Here is a 15,684-nt window from a genome sequence, read left to right as displayed (position 1 = left end):
CATTTCTGTTGGCATGGTATATCTTTTTCCAGCCTTTCACTTTCAGTCTGTATGGATCTTTGTTGGAAAGATGTGTTTCTTGTAAGCAGCAAATAGATGGGTTTTGTTCCTTAACCCAATCAGCCAATCGGTGTCTTAACTGGACAGTTCAGGCCATTCACGTTCAAAGTGACTAATGAAAAGTGGTAACTTTGCCCTGCCATTTGCCAAAGATAAGTTCTAATATATGCTTTGCATTCCCTGTGATCTTTTGCTGTGAGGTTTCCTTCCTTGGTTTCCTTCCTTTACCTTCTTTCATATTGATGACCGTGTTTCTGTGTTTCTGTGTGTAACACATCTTTAAGCATCTTTTGCAGGGCTGGACGAGTGGCAACAAATTCTTTCAATTTCTGTTTGTTATGAAAAGTCTTTATTTCACCTTCATTCACAAATGATAGCTTTGCAGGATATAATATTCTGGGCTGGCAGTTTTTCTCTCTTAGTACCTGGGCTATATCTCGCCATTCCCTCCTAGCTTTTAGAGTTTCTGATGAGAAGTCAGCTGTGAGTCTGATTGGAGATCCTCTGAGAGTAATCTGACGTTTCTCTCTTGCACATTTGAGGATCTTTTCTTTATGTTTCACTGTGGAGAGTTTAATTACAACGTGTCGTGGTGAGGATCTCTTCTGGTCATGTTTATTAGGGGTTCTGTGAGCTTCCTGTACTAGGATTTCTCTGTCCTTCTCCAAACCTGGGAAATTTTCTGCTAATATCTCACTAAAAAGGCCTTCTAATCCTTTCTCCTTCTCCATGCCTTCAGGAACTCCTAGAACCTGAATGTTGGGTTTTTTAATAGTATCCTGAAGATTCCCGACAATATGTTTTAGATTTCTAATTTCCTCTTCTTTTCTTTGGTCTGACTGTATCCTTTCCTGTTCTCTGTCTTCTAAGTCCGATATTCTCTCTTCTGCTTCACCCATTCTGTTTGTAAGGCTCTCTCTTGTGTTTTTCATTTGATCTATTGAATTCTTCACTTCAGTCACTATCACAGTTTCCTGTTGTACTAGTTGTTTCGTTTCATTTTGATTCCTCCTTAATATTTCATTTTCACGAGAGAGATTTTCTATCTTGTCCATTAAGGATTTCTGTAGTTCCAGAATTTGTTTTTGAGAACTTCTTAATGTTCTTATCAATTTTTTGAGATCTGCTTCTTGCATTTCTTCTATGTCATCATCTTCATAATCTTGAATTGGGGTGTCTTTTTCATTTGAGGGCGTCATGGTGACTTCCTTGTTTTTATTACCTCGGTTTTTGCGTTTGTTATTTGGCATATTGGAGATATTTGGTTTCTTCACTGTGGTGCTTTTTCTTGTTATACTATGACTCTAGATTAAGTGGACTATCTGTTTTTGATGGAGCCCTAGGGCTTGAGATGGGTGTGGCCTGAGAGCTCTGTTTGGTGTGCCAAAGGTGACACTCCCAGGTTAGGCGTGGTAAATCTCTCTCTCTCTTTTTTTTTGATTCAAAAGGGAAGTAATTCCGCACAGCTGAACGAAGTTGGAGGTAGTTAGCAGGCAAATGATATACCCACAGGAGCCAGAGATCGGAAGCTCTTTCCCAAGGACCACACAGGGAATCTGTTCGGCCCTCAGAGTGGGCTCAAATTCTCCTTCAGCCTCCCACTGGGTTGCCAAAGTTACGGAATTGTAGCGTCTCTGGAGAGTGCTCACGTGAATTCCATGAGTTCTCTCCCCCACCGTCTCTTTTTTCACATTCTCAGTTCAGTAGCACCACAAATTTATTAGGTCCTAATCTCCTGTTAATTCGCCCCACCCAGAGTCAGGTTTTTCTGCTAGGCTCAGGGCCGGTGCAGACCTGAGGTCGCTCTGCTTATGACGTATGGCGCCTGCTCTTTGTCTTGCTTGCCCTTGAGAGGTGAGCGGAGAGAGAGAAACCCGTGTCCGTACTAGTCACCCTTTTTTTTTTCTCTCTCTCTCTCTCTTCCAGTTAGCCTTGTGAACTTCCCCCCCCCGGGGGTCGTTCCCTCTAGTCTCCTCTCTCCGCTTGCCTGCCGGTGTCTCGGGCTATTGAGGTTCGGCTCGCCTCGCGTTCCAGCGCTGGTGTGTTGAGTCTGCCGATGGTGTCCCGAACTGTGGGCTCCCACGCTCTCCAGGCAGGTCCGCTGTGAATCACGCATTCCGGAAGAGTTTCTTCTGCTGTTTCCTCCCCTACTCTTCCTTGAACCTGCAGTATCTCCACTTTTATTAAACTATCTCTCCCCAGACTATCAGTGTGCTCCCTTCCTATTCCGCCATCTAATAATCGGCATTTTGTTTTTAAAAAGAAGAAGATTCAATTATAGATCCAATCCCTTTATTCATTGGACTATAGAGGATTTCTGTTTCTTATTTAGTCAATTTGGGATAGTTACAATTTTCTTATTTAGCGCATTTTTGTTAATTACAGTTTTGGCTAGTTAAAAATAATTTATCCATTCTATCTAAGTATAGTTATATGCCCTACAGTTATGTTTCAGTCAGTGATGGTCTACATATATGATGGTGGTCCCATAAGATTCCAATGCCAACTGTTGTTGTAGCCACCTTGGTTTGTATAAGGATACACTATAGTGTTCATATAATGACAGAATCACCTAACACATTTCTTAAGAATATCTCTCCGAACCTCCACTTTGACTATGACCGTGTCTAAACAAGATAAGAGTCGGAGAACTCAAGGGGCTTCCATAGCCTTGGAAACTCATGACTGGTGCATAGGGAGATTACTGATGCCATAAACAGGAGTGTCAATTTGTAAAGTCAACAACAGGAGTCACTGTGCACTTACTCCTCATGTAGGATCTCTGTCCTTAATGTGCTGTACATTGAGGCTTAATGCTATAACGAGTACTCAAACAATATATTTCACTTTGTGTTTCTATGGGGGTGCAAATGATTGAAATCTTTACTTAATGTACACTAAACTGATCTTCTGTAAAAAAAAAAAAAAGAAATTATCAATTCCCAACTTGACTCTCACTGGGATTAAACATGACAATAGGTCTGATCTGATTTCATCATCATTTAAAAAAAATCATCTATTATTTTTCACTTTATGTTTCTGTGTGGGAGCAAACTGTTGAAATCCTTACTTAAGGTATACTAAGCTGATCTTCTGTATATTAAGATAATCGAAAATGAATCTTGATGTGAATGGAAGGGGAGAGGGAGTGGGAAAGGGGAGGGCTGTGGGTGGGAGGGACGGTATGGGGGGGGGAAGCCATTGTAACCCATGAGTGGTACTTTGGAAATTTATATTCATTAAATAAAAGATAAAAAAAAAATTATAAGATAAACAAATGGCCAGAGGGGGGGAAAAAAAAGAATATCTCTCCATCATTAAAGAGTGTTAGGGCATAACATTTTAAAAAGCAATATGTATTGGGCTAGCGCTGTGGCACAGTGGGTTAACGCCCTGGCCTGAGGCACCAGCATCCCATATGGGCGCCGGTTCAAGACCTAGCTGCTCCACTTCCTATCCAGCTCTCTGCTATGGCCTGGAAAAGCAGTGGAAGATGGCCCAAGTCCTTGGGCCCCTGCACCTGCGTGGGAGACTGGAGGAAGCTCCTGGCTCCTGGCTTCAGATCAGCCCAGCTCTGGCTGTTGCGACCAATTGGGGAGTGAACCAGCGGATGGAAGACCTCTCTCTCTCTCTCCTCCTCTCTTCTCTCTGTGTGACTCTGACTTTCAAATAAATAAATAAATCTTTAAAATAAAAGCAGTATGTATCTTTTAATTTATAATATTATGTGTATTTGTGCCATCTCTCCTTTTCTCATCTGTCTCATCAGTATTATTTTTTTTTTCAAATAATAACATTCTGGCTTTTCTGTAATTAATTGCTGTGCTTACCTTCATTTCTTCTGCTGTGAGTTTATTCTAAATATTTTTTTAAAGATTTTATTCAGGCCGGCGCCAGGGCTCACTTGGCTAATCATCCGCCTGTGGTGCCGGCACCTCGGGTTCTAGTCCCGGTTGGGGCGCCGGATACTGTTCTGCTTGCTCCTCTTCCAGTCCATCTCTGCTGTGGCCTGGGAAGGCAGTGGAGGATGGCCCAAGTGCTTGGGCCCTGCACCTGCATGGGAGACCAGGAGAAGTACCTGGCTCCTGGCGTCGGATTGGCGCAGTGCGCCAGCTGTAGCAGCCATTTGTGGGGTGAACCAACAGAAGGAAGACCTTTCTCTCTGTCTTTCTCTCTCACTGTCTAACTCTGCCTGTCCAAAAAAAAAAAAAAAGCTTTTATTCATTTATTTGAGAGGTAGAGATACAGAGAGAAAGGTCTTCCATCGTGTGTTTTTTTTTTAAAGATTTATTTATTTATTTGAAAGTCAGAGTTACACAGAGAGAGAAGGAGAGGCAGAGGCAGAGAGCGAGAGAGAGAGAGAGAGAGAGAGAGGTCTTCCATCCGCTGATTCATTCCCCAATTGGCCTCAACTGGCAGAGCTGAGCCAATCCAAAGCCAGGAGCCAGGAGCTTCTTCCAGGTCTCCCACATGGGTGCAGGGGCCCAGGGCCTTGGGCCATCTTCCACTGCTTTCCCAGGCCATAGCAGAGAGCTGGATTGGAAGTGGAGCAGCTGGGTCTTGAACCGGCGCCCATATGGGATGCCGGCACTGCGGGTGGTGGCTTTACCTGCTACGCCACAGCGTCAGCCCCTGCAGGCAGCGGTTTTAACTTGCTGCAAAACAGCGCCAGCCTGTCATGTTTGTAATTGAATGATAATTTTGCTGGATATGAAACTGTAAACCTGTAGCATTGTCTCAGCTTTTTAAACACATTTTATTTTCTTGAGACTTTCATTATTGCTCTTTAAGTTTTCTGAAAGCCAGTCTGAGTCTTCTGTAAGGACTTTTCTTTTATCCTTGGCTTTTTTTCACTTCAATTTATTTTTGTTCTATGACATCACAAAGCTGTGTGAAAAGGAATTATATTTTGTTTACTGGTATTGTGCTTATCCAGATTCATGGTTTTTTTTTTTTTTTTTTTTTTTTGGTTTAGGAAAATTTCAACCCAAATTCATTGAACATGATATTTCCTCTATTCTCTCTTCACTCCAGTGCTCTCACTGTATCCTTCTTGTACTATAATTTCTTTCATCTTTCTGCTTTCTCAGCTGTGGTTTAGGAAGTTCTTTCAGATATAACTGCTGGTTCACAAATTCTCTATTCAGCTGTGTCTAATATGAGTCATAATGCATTCTATGAGTTTTAAGCTTTAGTGACTGTATTTTCCATTTTTAAAGATTCTGTTTGATTCTCTTAAATGTGCTGGTCATTCTAGAGAGACTGTTCATTTTTAATTCTACTTTATTTCTTTAAATAATTCACATATATTTACTTTCTATTATATACCAAAAATATTAGTATCTGAGATCCTTAGGGTCTTAATTTGTTATTATTTCATTATTAATAATTTATTTCGGCCAGCGCTGCAGCTCACTAGGCTAATCCTCCGCCTGCGGCACCGGCACACCAGGTTCTAGTCCCGGTTGGGGCACCGGATTCTGTCCTGGTTGCTCCTCTTCCAGGCCAGCTCTCTGCTGTGGCCTGGGAAGGCAGTGGAGGATGGCCCAAGTGCTTGGGCCCTGCACCCGCATGGGAGACCAGGAAGAAGCTCCTGGCTTCGGTTTGGCTCAATGCCAGCCATGGCAGCCATTTGAGGAGTGAACCAATGGAAAAGGAAGACCTTTGTCTCTCTCTCTCTCTCTCTCTAACTCTGCCTATCAAAAAAATAATAATAATGTATTTCATTATATGTTTACTGATTTTTGATCTGCAGCTGATATTTTCTTGATTCTAATCTGTGGGATCCTAAATACCTTCTAAGCTGCTAGTACTTTAGCTCGTTCAATTAATTTTGATTATCTTTAATTATCACAATTGTTTGGTTCTTCATATTTTCTGTTATTTATATTTTTGAACACATATTTTCTCTAATATTAAATATTTTATGGTACATAATAATTCCAATATCTGAAATCTTTTCAAGTCTTACTCTGATGTCTCATCTTTCTCCTCGCATGCATGATGACTTATTTCTTAAGTGCTTACTGAATTTTTTGTTGGAATCCATTTACTTTCATTGAAACTTTAGTGAAATTCTTTGGGCTTTAGATGAAATTGAATTCCTATTCAAATGATTTGCATTTGATTCTGTTGGGCTCCTAGGAATACTACCAAACTGCTTAGGACCTATTTAAAATAAATTTTCATTTTGAGGCCTTTTAGTCTATTCAGCATGCTTTTGGGCAATAAATTCACATGAGTGATATTTGAAATTACATATGATCTAGGAAAAATTTCTATCATTTTGCCCTTCTATTTGGCAATACTGGAGATAGAGATCGGAGTTGAAGATGCCTTTGTTATATGTAACCCATTTTAAAACTTTAAAACAAATTTTATGAGGGTATTTCAGAAAATGGAATGGAAAAGATGGGTTTATTTTGGTACAAAAAACTTTAAAATCCATGCATAGTAATATGCCTTTTCCTTGAATTTTTGAAGACTATATATTTTTAAGAAACTGTATCTCTGTTGTCTGGTATGTGCGTATCTAGGACTAGAATGTTTCCTCAGTGGATGGACCGTTTATTACTATATAATGTCCCTCACCACCCTGGAGATTCTCTTTGCTCTGAAATTTACTTCATCTGATATTAATGTGAGAGTATTTCAAAAACTGCATGATTTAGAAAAAATTTTTATGATTCTTTCCCCTATATCATATTATTTTCCTTATATTCCTTAGGAAGCATTCATATGGAAAAAAATAACAATTCATAGGTCTTTTATTTCTATACTACCTGAGTAATCTATAAATATTTAAATGGATAGAGCCTGCGGGAAATAGAAAAAAAAGTTTCAGTACTTGTTCTTGTATATGAATACTTCTAACTGGACTCTGACTCTTTCTAAAGTACTTTAATGTGGTAATTAAATATTCATGTCTCAGCTTCTTAACCTCTAAGATCAATTCTTGATATGTTAAATGGAAAAAAATAACATTAACTCCCTAATAGGGATATTGGGAGGATAAGCCAAAACAAAGTTTTCTTAGTTTTTTTATTACTATATAATGTCCCTCACCATCCTGGTGATTTACAACAGCACTGAAACATGTTATATGCTCTCAATAGTAGCTGCTATTAACAAAGATGGAGATGAAGTTTTCTATAATTTTTTTGACAGGCAGAGTGGATAGTGAGAGAGAGAGAGAGAAAGGTCTTCCTTTTGCCATTGGTTCACCCTCCAATGGCCGCCACGGCTGGTGCGCTGCGGCCGGTGCACCGCGCTGATTGGAAGGCAGGAGCCAGGTGCTTCTCCTGGTCTCCCATGGGGTGCAGGGCCCAAGCACTTGGGCCATCCTCCACTGCCTTCCCGGGCCACAGCAGAGAGCTGGCCTGAAAGAGGGGCAACCGGGAAAGAATCTGGTGCCCCGACCAGGACTAGAACCCGGTGTGCCGGTGCCGCCAGGTGGAGGATTAGCCTATTGAGCTGTGGCACCGGCCGAAGTTTTCTATCATTTTTACTTTTCTCACTAGTTTAGTCAATAAACAGTTAGTGCTTCTATCTACACTAAAGAAAATACATGACAGGGTCAGTGCTGTGGCATAATAGGAGCCAGCATCCCGTATGGGCGACGGTTCAAGTCCTGGTCATTTCACTTCTGATCCAGCTTCCTGCTAAAGACTTGGGAAAGCAGAAAAGGATGGCCCAAGTCCTTGGGCCCCTACACCCACGTGGAAGAGCTGGAAGAAGCTCCTGGATGCTGACTTTGGACCGGCACAGCTCTAGCCATTGCAGCCATTTGGGGAGTGAACCAGCAAACGGAAGCTCTCTGTCTCTCTACCTCTCTCTCTCTCTCTCTCTGTAACTTTGCCTTTCAAATAAACAAATCAATAAACCTTAAAAACAATACATGTCAATCAAGTTGCTTGATGCTAAACATTTGATTCCTGATACCCAAAAGTTTATTATTTAAGATAGGCTGTTCTACAGAAACACTTGGAACTGTCATTCCACCCAAGAATGTCTATAATTTCACGTAGCTTAGTATTTATAACCAGAGAAAATCTTTGTCTGCCTTTGCTTTGGAAAAGAATTTTTTCTTATACAGAAGGAAAAATAGTCACATACCAGGAAAACAAAACTTTTCTCTGGTTTTGTAAAGACCTATTTTTTCAATCTCATGGTATAAAATGATAAAAAGATATATAGAGAGATATGAAAGTATTCATCCTCCTCTGCAATAATTGGAAAAAAAATCAGTAAAATTCAGAGTACAATTACCTTCTTCTTGTGTTCTTCCCCAGCCACTTATAAAACATTTTGTATTTTGGTCCAGTTCTTGGAAAACATCAAAAGGTAGACAGATAGGCTGAATATAGTCATTATACTTCACTGCTTTGTTTAAATGAAAAAGAGCAATATCATTTACATAAGTTTCCAAAATGAATTCTGGATGGATAGTGATTGATTTAACTTTTATCCTCCTGCCATGTGGATGGATCCTATATATATTATTAGTTCCAATCACAGCTCTCCACTTTAAAGGATCTCTGAAAGAAAGTAAGTATTCTTATTATAAACATGCTCATTTAACTAGAAATAGTCTAAAATCTCCCACTAGTTTTTTGCTTTCTCATGTTAGATTAAGAAAAAACAACTTACTTCTACTTTCATGTGACATATAGTATAAAGCAAAAACCTAACTATCATGATGTAGTAAAGAAGAAAAAAATCAGTGAGACAGAAAATCCAGAAACAGATCAAGTTCCTAAGAATTTAATATATAATTAAGGTAGCATTTCTTACCACTGAACAATATATGGTTATTGGGACAACTAGCTAACCAAAAAGAAAAATGAAATTAGATCCCTGAAGGCCAGCGCTGCGGCTCACTAGGCTAATCCTCTGCCTTGCGGCACTGGCACACCGGGTTCTAGTCCTGGTTGGGGCACCAGATTCTGTCCCGGTTGCCCCTGTTCCAGGCCAGCTCTCTGCTGTGGCCAGGGAGTGCAGTGGAGGATGGCCCAAGTCCTTTGGGCCCTGTACCCGCCTGGGAGACCAGGAGAAGCACCTGGCTCCTGGCTTCAGATCAGCACGGTGCACTGGCCGCAACGCGCCGGCCATGGTGGCCACTTGGGGGGTGAACCAACGGCAAAGGAAGACCTTTCTCTCTGTCTCTCTTTCTCTCTCACTGTATAACTCTGCCTGTCAAAAAAAAAAAAAGTGTTCCCAAGAAATTGAGATATTAAAGAGAAGTCAGAATGAAATACTAGAAATGAAGAATTCAATAAATCAGAAAAAATGCAGTGGAAAGCCTTAATAGAATAAGTGAGAGAGAAGAAAGATAATCAGAACTAGAAGACAAATTTCTGAAAATAATACAGTCAGACCAAACACAACAAGAAGAAATTAGGAAATTAAAAAAAATGGTTGGAGATCTACAAGATTCTATCAAATGACCCAACATACAGATCCTAGGAATTCTGGAAGGCATAGAAAGAGAGAAAGGATTAGAAGGCCTTCTTAATGAAATAATAACAGAGAGAACTTCCCCAATCTAGAGAAAGAAAGAGACATCCAAGAACAGGAAGTACACAGAACTTCCAACAGACAGGACCAGAAAATATCTTCACCTCGACACACTGTAGCAAAGCTCTCCTCAGTAACACATAAAGAAAAGATCTGAAAATGTGCATGAGAGAAACAGCAAACCAACATTCAGAGGAAACCCAATTAGACTCACTCCAAACTTCTCATCACAAATCCTACAGGCAAGGAGAAAATGGAAGACAATACTCCAAGTCTTAAGAGAAAAAACTGTCAACCCAGAACCCTGTGCCATGAAAAACTCTCACTTATGAATAAAGGAGAAATAAGGATCTTTCACAACAAACAGAAACTGAAAAAATTTATAGCTACTTGCCTAGCTCTACAAAAGATGCCAAGGATATGCTACACACAGAAACACAGAAAGAGGAACATCACTACAAAAGTAGATGAACACAGAAAATGACCCAGCAAAAGTATGAAAGAAATCCAAAATACATAAACAGAACTATTTACAGAAACATGGCAGGGCAAAGTTGGTACTTCACAATAGTCACACTGAATGTAAATGGTCTCAACTCCCCAGTTAACAGGCAGACTGGCTGAAAGGATTAAGAAAGAAAACCCATCTATTTGCTGCCTACAAAAAAAAAATCTTACCATCGTTGCAATCAGACTGAAAGTGAAAGGATGGAAAAAGATAATCCATGCTAACAGAAACCAAAAAAGATCTGGTGTGGCACTCCTAGTATCAGACAAAATAGACTTTAACACAAAAACTACTAAGAGACAAAGAAGGACACTATGTAATGATTAAAGGATCAATTCAACAGGAAGATTTGATTATTGTACATGTATATGCACCTAATTACAGGGCACCTGGCTATTTAAAGAAATGTTAAGAGATTTAAAGGGAGATGTAGACTCAAATACAATAGTAATCGGGGACTTAAATACCCTAATTTCAGCAATGGACAGACCAACGAGACAGAAAATCAACAATGAAATAACAGAGTTAATCAACACCATACACCAAATAGATCTAGCAGATATCTACAGAGCCTTCTACCCTACAGCCACAGAGTACACATTTTTTCTCTCTAGTACATGGAACTTTCTCCAGGATTGACCACATGATAGGTCATAAAGAAAGTTTCAGCAAATTCAAAAAAATGAAAATCATACCATTCATCTTCTTGGACCACAATGCAATGAAGCTGGACATCAACAACTCAATAATCTCTACATCATATGCAAACACATACAGAATGAACAACATGTTCCTGGATGAACAGTGGGTCATAAAAGAAATCAAAAGAGAAATCAAAAAATTTCTGGAAACGAAGATGACAATGTAACATACCAAAATTTGTGGGATACAGCAATAGCAGTGATAAGAGGAAAGTTTATAGCAATTGGTGCCTACTTCAAGAAACTAGAAAGGCACCAAATAAATGAACTATCTGTGCACATCAAGGATCTAGAAAAACAACAACAAACCCAAAACCAGTAGAAGAAAAGAAATAATTAAAATTAGAGAAGAAATCGACGAAGTTGAAACAAAAAAAAAAAAAAAACAATACAAAAGATCAGCAAAATTAAGAGCTGGTTTATTGAAAAAATAAACAAAATTGACACACCATTGGCCCAACTAACCAAAAGAAGGAGAGAGAAGACCCAAATGAGATGAAAAAGTAAATATAAAAACAGACAACACAGAAATAAAAAAAATCATCAGAAATTACTACAAAGAGCTGTATGCCAACAAATTGGGAAACCAAGAAGAAATGGATAGATTCCTAGACACGTACAACCTACCTACACAGAGTCATGAAGACATAGAAAACTTAAATAGTCCCATAACCACGACAGAAATTGAATCAGTAATAAAGAGCCTCCCAACAAAGAAAAACCCTGGACTGGATGGCTTCACTGCTGAATTCTACCAGACATTTAAAGAAGAACTAACTCTGAATCTTCTCAAGTTATTCAAAATAATTGAAATGAAGGGAATCCTCCCAAATGCTTTCTATGAAGCCAGCATTACCTTAATTCGTAAACCCAGAAAAGATGCAACAGAGAAAAAAAACTACATACCAATTTCCCTGATGAACATAGATGCAAAAATCCCCAACAAAGTTCTGGCCAATCAAATCCAACACCAGGAAGATCATTCACCTGAACCAAGTGGGATTTATTACTGGTATGCAGGGATGGTTAAACATTTGAAAGTCAATCAATGTGATACATCACGTTAAAAAACTGAAGAAAAAAACCATATGATTATCTCAACAGATGTAGAGAAAGCATTTGATAAAATACAACACCCTTTCATGATGAAAACTCTAAGCAAATTAGATTCAGAAGGAACATTGCTCAATGCAACCAAGGCAATTTATGACAAACACATGGACAGAATCCTATTGAATGGGGAAAAGCTGGAAGTATTCCCCCTGAGATCAGGAGCCAGACAAGGATTCCCACTCTCACCACTGCTATTCAATATAGTCCTGGGAGTTTAGCCACAGCCATCAGGCAAGAAAAAGAAATCAAACAAATTCAAATTGGTTAAGATGAAGTCAAACTATCCCTATTTGCAGATGATATGATTCTATATATAGGGGACTCAAAAGACTCTAAGAGACTACTGGAAATCTTATAGAAGAGTTTGGTAAAATAGCAGGATATAAAATCAACACAGAAAAAACAACAGCCTTTGTATACACAATGTCATGGCTGAGAAAGAACTTGCAAGATCAATCCCATTCACAATAGCTACAAAAAACTCGAATACCTCAGAATAAATTTAACCAAGGATGCTAAAAATAGAAAAAAAATAGAAGATACAAAAAAATGGAAAAAATCTTCCATGTTCATGGATTGGAAGAATCAATATCATCAAAATGCCCACTCTTCCGAAAACAATTTACAGATTGATGGAATACCAATCAAAATACCGGACATTCTTCTCACATATAGAAAAAATGATGCTAAAATTCATATGGAAAAATAGGAGACCCAGAAAGCTAAAGCAGTCTTATAACAAAATCAAAGCTGGAGGCATCACAATACCAGATTTCAAGACATACTACAAGGCACTTATAATCAAAACAGCCTGGTGCTAGTACAAAAACAGACAGCCCAATGGAATAGAATAGAAATGCCAGAAATCAATCCAAGTATCTACAACAACTTATATTTGACAAAGGAGCTAAAACCATTCTTTGGAGCAAGAACAGTCTCTTCAACAAATGGTGCTGGGAAAACTGGATTTCCACATGCAGAAGTCTGAAGCAGGACCCCTACCTTACACCTTACACAAAAACCCATTCAAAATGAGTTAAAGACCAACACCTATGACCCAAGTTATTAGAGAGCACAGAGGAAACCCTGCAAGACATTGACACAGGCAAAGAATTCCTGGAAAAGATCCCAGAGGAATAGGCAATTGAATTCAAAATTAAAAACTGGGACTACATCAAACTGAGAAGTTTCTCTAGGGCAAAAGAAACAGTCAAGAAAGTAAAGACAGGCAACCAACAGAATGGGAGAGATGGTTTCCAAATAAACCATGCAACTGATAAAGGATTAATAACCAGAATATATAAAGTGATCCAAAAACGCAACAACAAACCAACCAAGTCAAGAAATGGACAAAGGACTCAAACAGACATTTCTCAAAAGAAAAAATCCAAATGGCCAACAGACACATGAAAAAATGCTCAGGATCACTATCTGACAGGGAAATGAAAATCAAAACCACAATGAGGTTTTACCTCACCCCAGTTAGAATGGCTTTCATCCAGAAATAAAAACAACAAATGCTGGCGAGGATGTGGGGAAAAAGGTACCTTAATCCACTGTTGGTGGGAGTGCAAACTGGTAAAACCACCATGGAAGACAGTTTGGAAATACCTCAAAAACCTGATTATAGTCCTATCATATGACCCAGCCATCCCACTCCTGAGAATTTACCCAAGGGAAATGAAATCAGCAAATCAAAGAGTTATCTGCACCTCCATGTTTATTGCAGTTCAATTCACAATAGCTAAGACATGGAATCAACCTAAATACAGTTCAATGGAAGACTGGGAAAAAGAAATTATGGGATATGTACCCTATGGAATACTACATAGTGGTTAAAAAAAAAACGAAATCCAGTCATTTGCAATGAAATGGATGAATCTGGAAAACATCATACTTAGTGAAATAAGCAAGTCCCAAAGGCACAAATACCATATGTTCTCCTTCATCTGTGATAACTAACAGAGTACCTAAAAGGAAACCTGTAGAAGTAAAATTGACACTTTGAGAAGCAATGACTTGAACAACCCTGTTGGCTATCAAGGAACAGCTATTATTTTTGTTCTATTTAATACCATTGGTTTAACTCTTCACTTAATGTAGAATTAATCATAGGATCCAGTTTCCTGGGGCTGGCTCTGTGGCATAGCGGGAAAAGCCACTGCCTGCAGTGCTGGCATCCCATATGGGCGCCAGTTAGAGTCTCAGCCACTCCACTTCCAATCCAGGTCCCTGCCGTGGCCTGGGAAAGCAGAAGATGGCCCAATTCCTTGGGCCCCTGCACCCATGTGGGAGACCTGGAAGAAACTCCTGGATCCTGGCTTTGGATCAGCACAGCTCTGGCTGTTGCAGCCATCTGGACAGTGAATCAGTGGATTCAAGTAAATAAATCTTTAAAAAAAAAGAAAGAGAAAATATATCCCAGTAAACAATAAAAGTGGGAATAAGAAGAAGAAGCTGTATAGTTCGACACACATTCCCACGGATTTACCCTCAGGGGTAAAGCTAAAAACTTGCCATGGGACTCCAAATCCCATTAAGCTGGGTAGTACTAATGCCATCTTACATCTTAAAGTAATCTTATTAAATATGTAATTGATCATATAGATAGGAAGTGAAAAAGGGATCACATAAATAAGGCCAAGTGACTGGTAATAACAATAGATAGAATTACAAAGGAGAGAAAGTTCCAACATGGGAAGCTGTCCACACAGCAGACTCATAGAATGACAAATGCCCTAAAAAGCACTCTGACCTTGGAATCACCCCTTAAGGCTTTCATATCTGGCTGAAAAGCCCATGAGAGCATTTCAGGCATGAAAAGCCAAGACACAGTGGCAAAAAATGATCTACATGAAGGATCTCTGTGAGACCGCAGTGGAAAGAACAGGCCATCAAAGAAGGACGTACTTTTCTCTAAAGGGAGGAGAGAACTTTCACTTTGCTTATGGCCCTGTTTAAATACTGATGGAGTTTGTGAACTCAAAAGGCTTCCGTAGACTTGGAAGCTCATGTCAAGGGCCCTGGGTGATCACTGACATCAAAAATAAGAGCGTTAATTGTTAAATCAACAGCAGGAGGCACTGTGCACTTACTCCCCGTGTAGGACCTCAGTCCTTAATGAGTTGTACTATGAGAATTAACTGTAAAATTTGTTCTCAAATAGTACTTTATACTTTGCGTGTGTGTGTGTGAAAATTGTTGAAATCTTTACTTAGTATAGAATTGGTCTTCTGTATATAAAGTTAATTAAAGCAAATTTTAATGAAGAATGGAATGGGAAAAGGAGTAGGAGGTGGGACAGGAGTGGGGGTGGAGGGCAGGTATGGGGGAAGAACCACTATATTCCTAAAGCTGTACCTATTCAATTTATATTCATTAAATAAAAGCTTTCTTTTTAAAAAAAATCCTCTTCCCCTTTCCTAGAAATATCCATTGATGCTTATACACCCATATCCCTGTGCAAGGGAAAGTGCCTAGCCATTGTTGTCAAAGACTCTCAGTCAATACATGTCCCTCTGGGACAGAGGTGAGCCCCTGATAAAGGATGGTTCATTCTTAAGTTGGGCAATGGTGAAATAAAGAAGGAGGTACCTTTCTCTGAAGGGAGGAGAGAACTTCCACTTTGACTATGACCCTGTCAGAATAAGATCGAAGTCGGAGAACTCAAAAGGCTTCCATAGCCTTGGCAACTCATGACTAGAGCCTAGGGAGATTACTGACGCCATAAACAAGAGTGTCAAATTGTTAAGTCAACAACAGGAGTCACTGTGTACTTACTTCTCA

The 15,684-nt window shown here is 39.4% G+C and overlaps 1 protein-coding gene across 2 annotated transcripts in view; it reads right to left on the bottom strand.

The window, feature by feature from the left end:
* Positions 1–15,684, bottom strand: part of TMPRSS12 (transmembrane serine protease 12) — a 122,171-nt gene that overhangs the window by 21,012 nt on the left and 85,475 nt on the right. For both annotated transcript variants that reach the window (XM_051846297.2, XM_008256457.4), the window contains one exon: positions 8,329–8,597. In XM_051846297.2, the coding sequence (XP_051702257.1) occupies positions 8,329–8,597 (269 nt within the window). The remainder of the gene's footprint in view (positions 1–8,328; positions 8,598–15,684) is intronic.

Source organism: Oryctolagus cuniculus, chromosome 11 (genome assembly GCF_964237555.1).
Source record: "Oryctolagus cuniculus chromosome 11, mOryCun1.1, whole genome shotgun sequence".
Classification (NCBI taxonomy): Eukaryota; Metazoa; Chordata; class Mammalia; order Lagomorpha; family Leporidae; genus Oryctolagus; species Oryctolagus cuniculus.
This window is presented reverse-complemented; position numbering and strand designations above follow the sequence as displayed.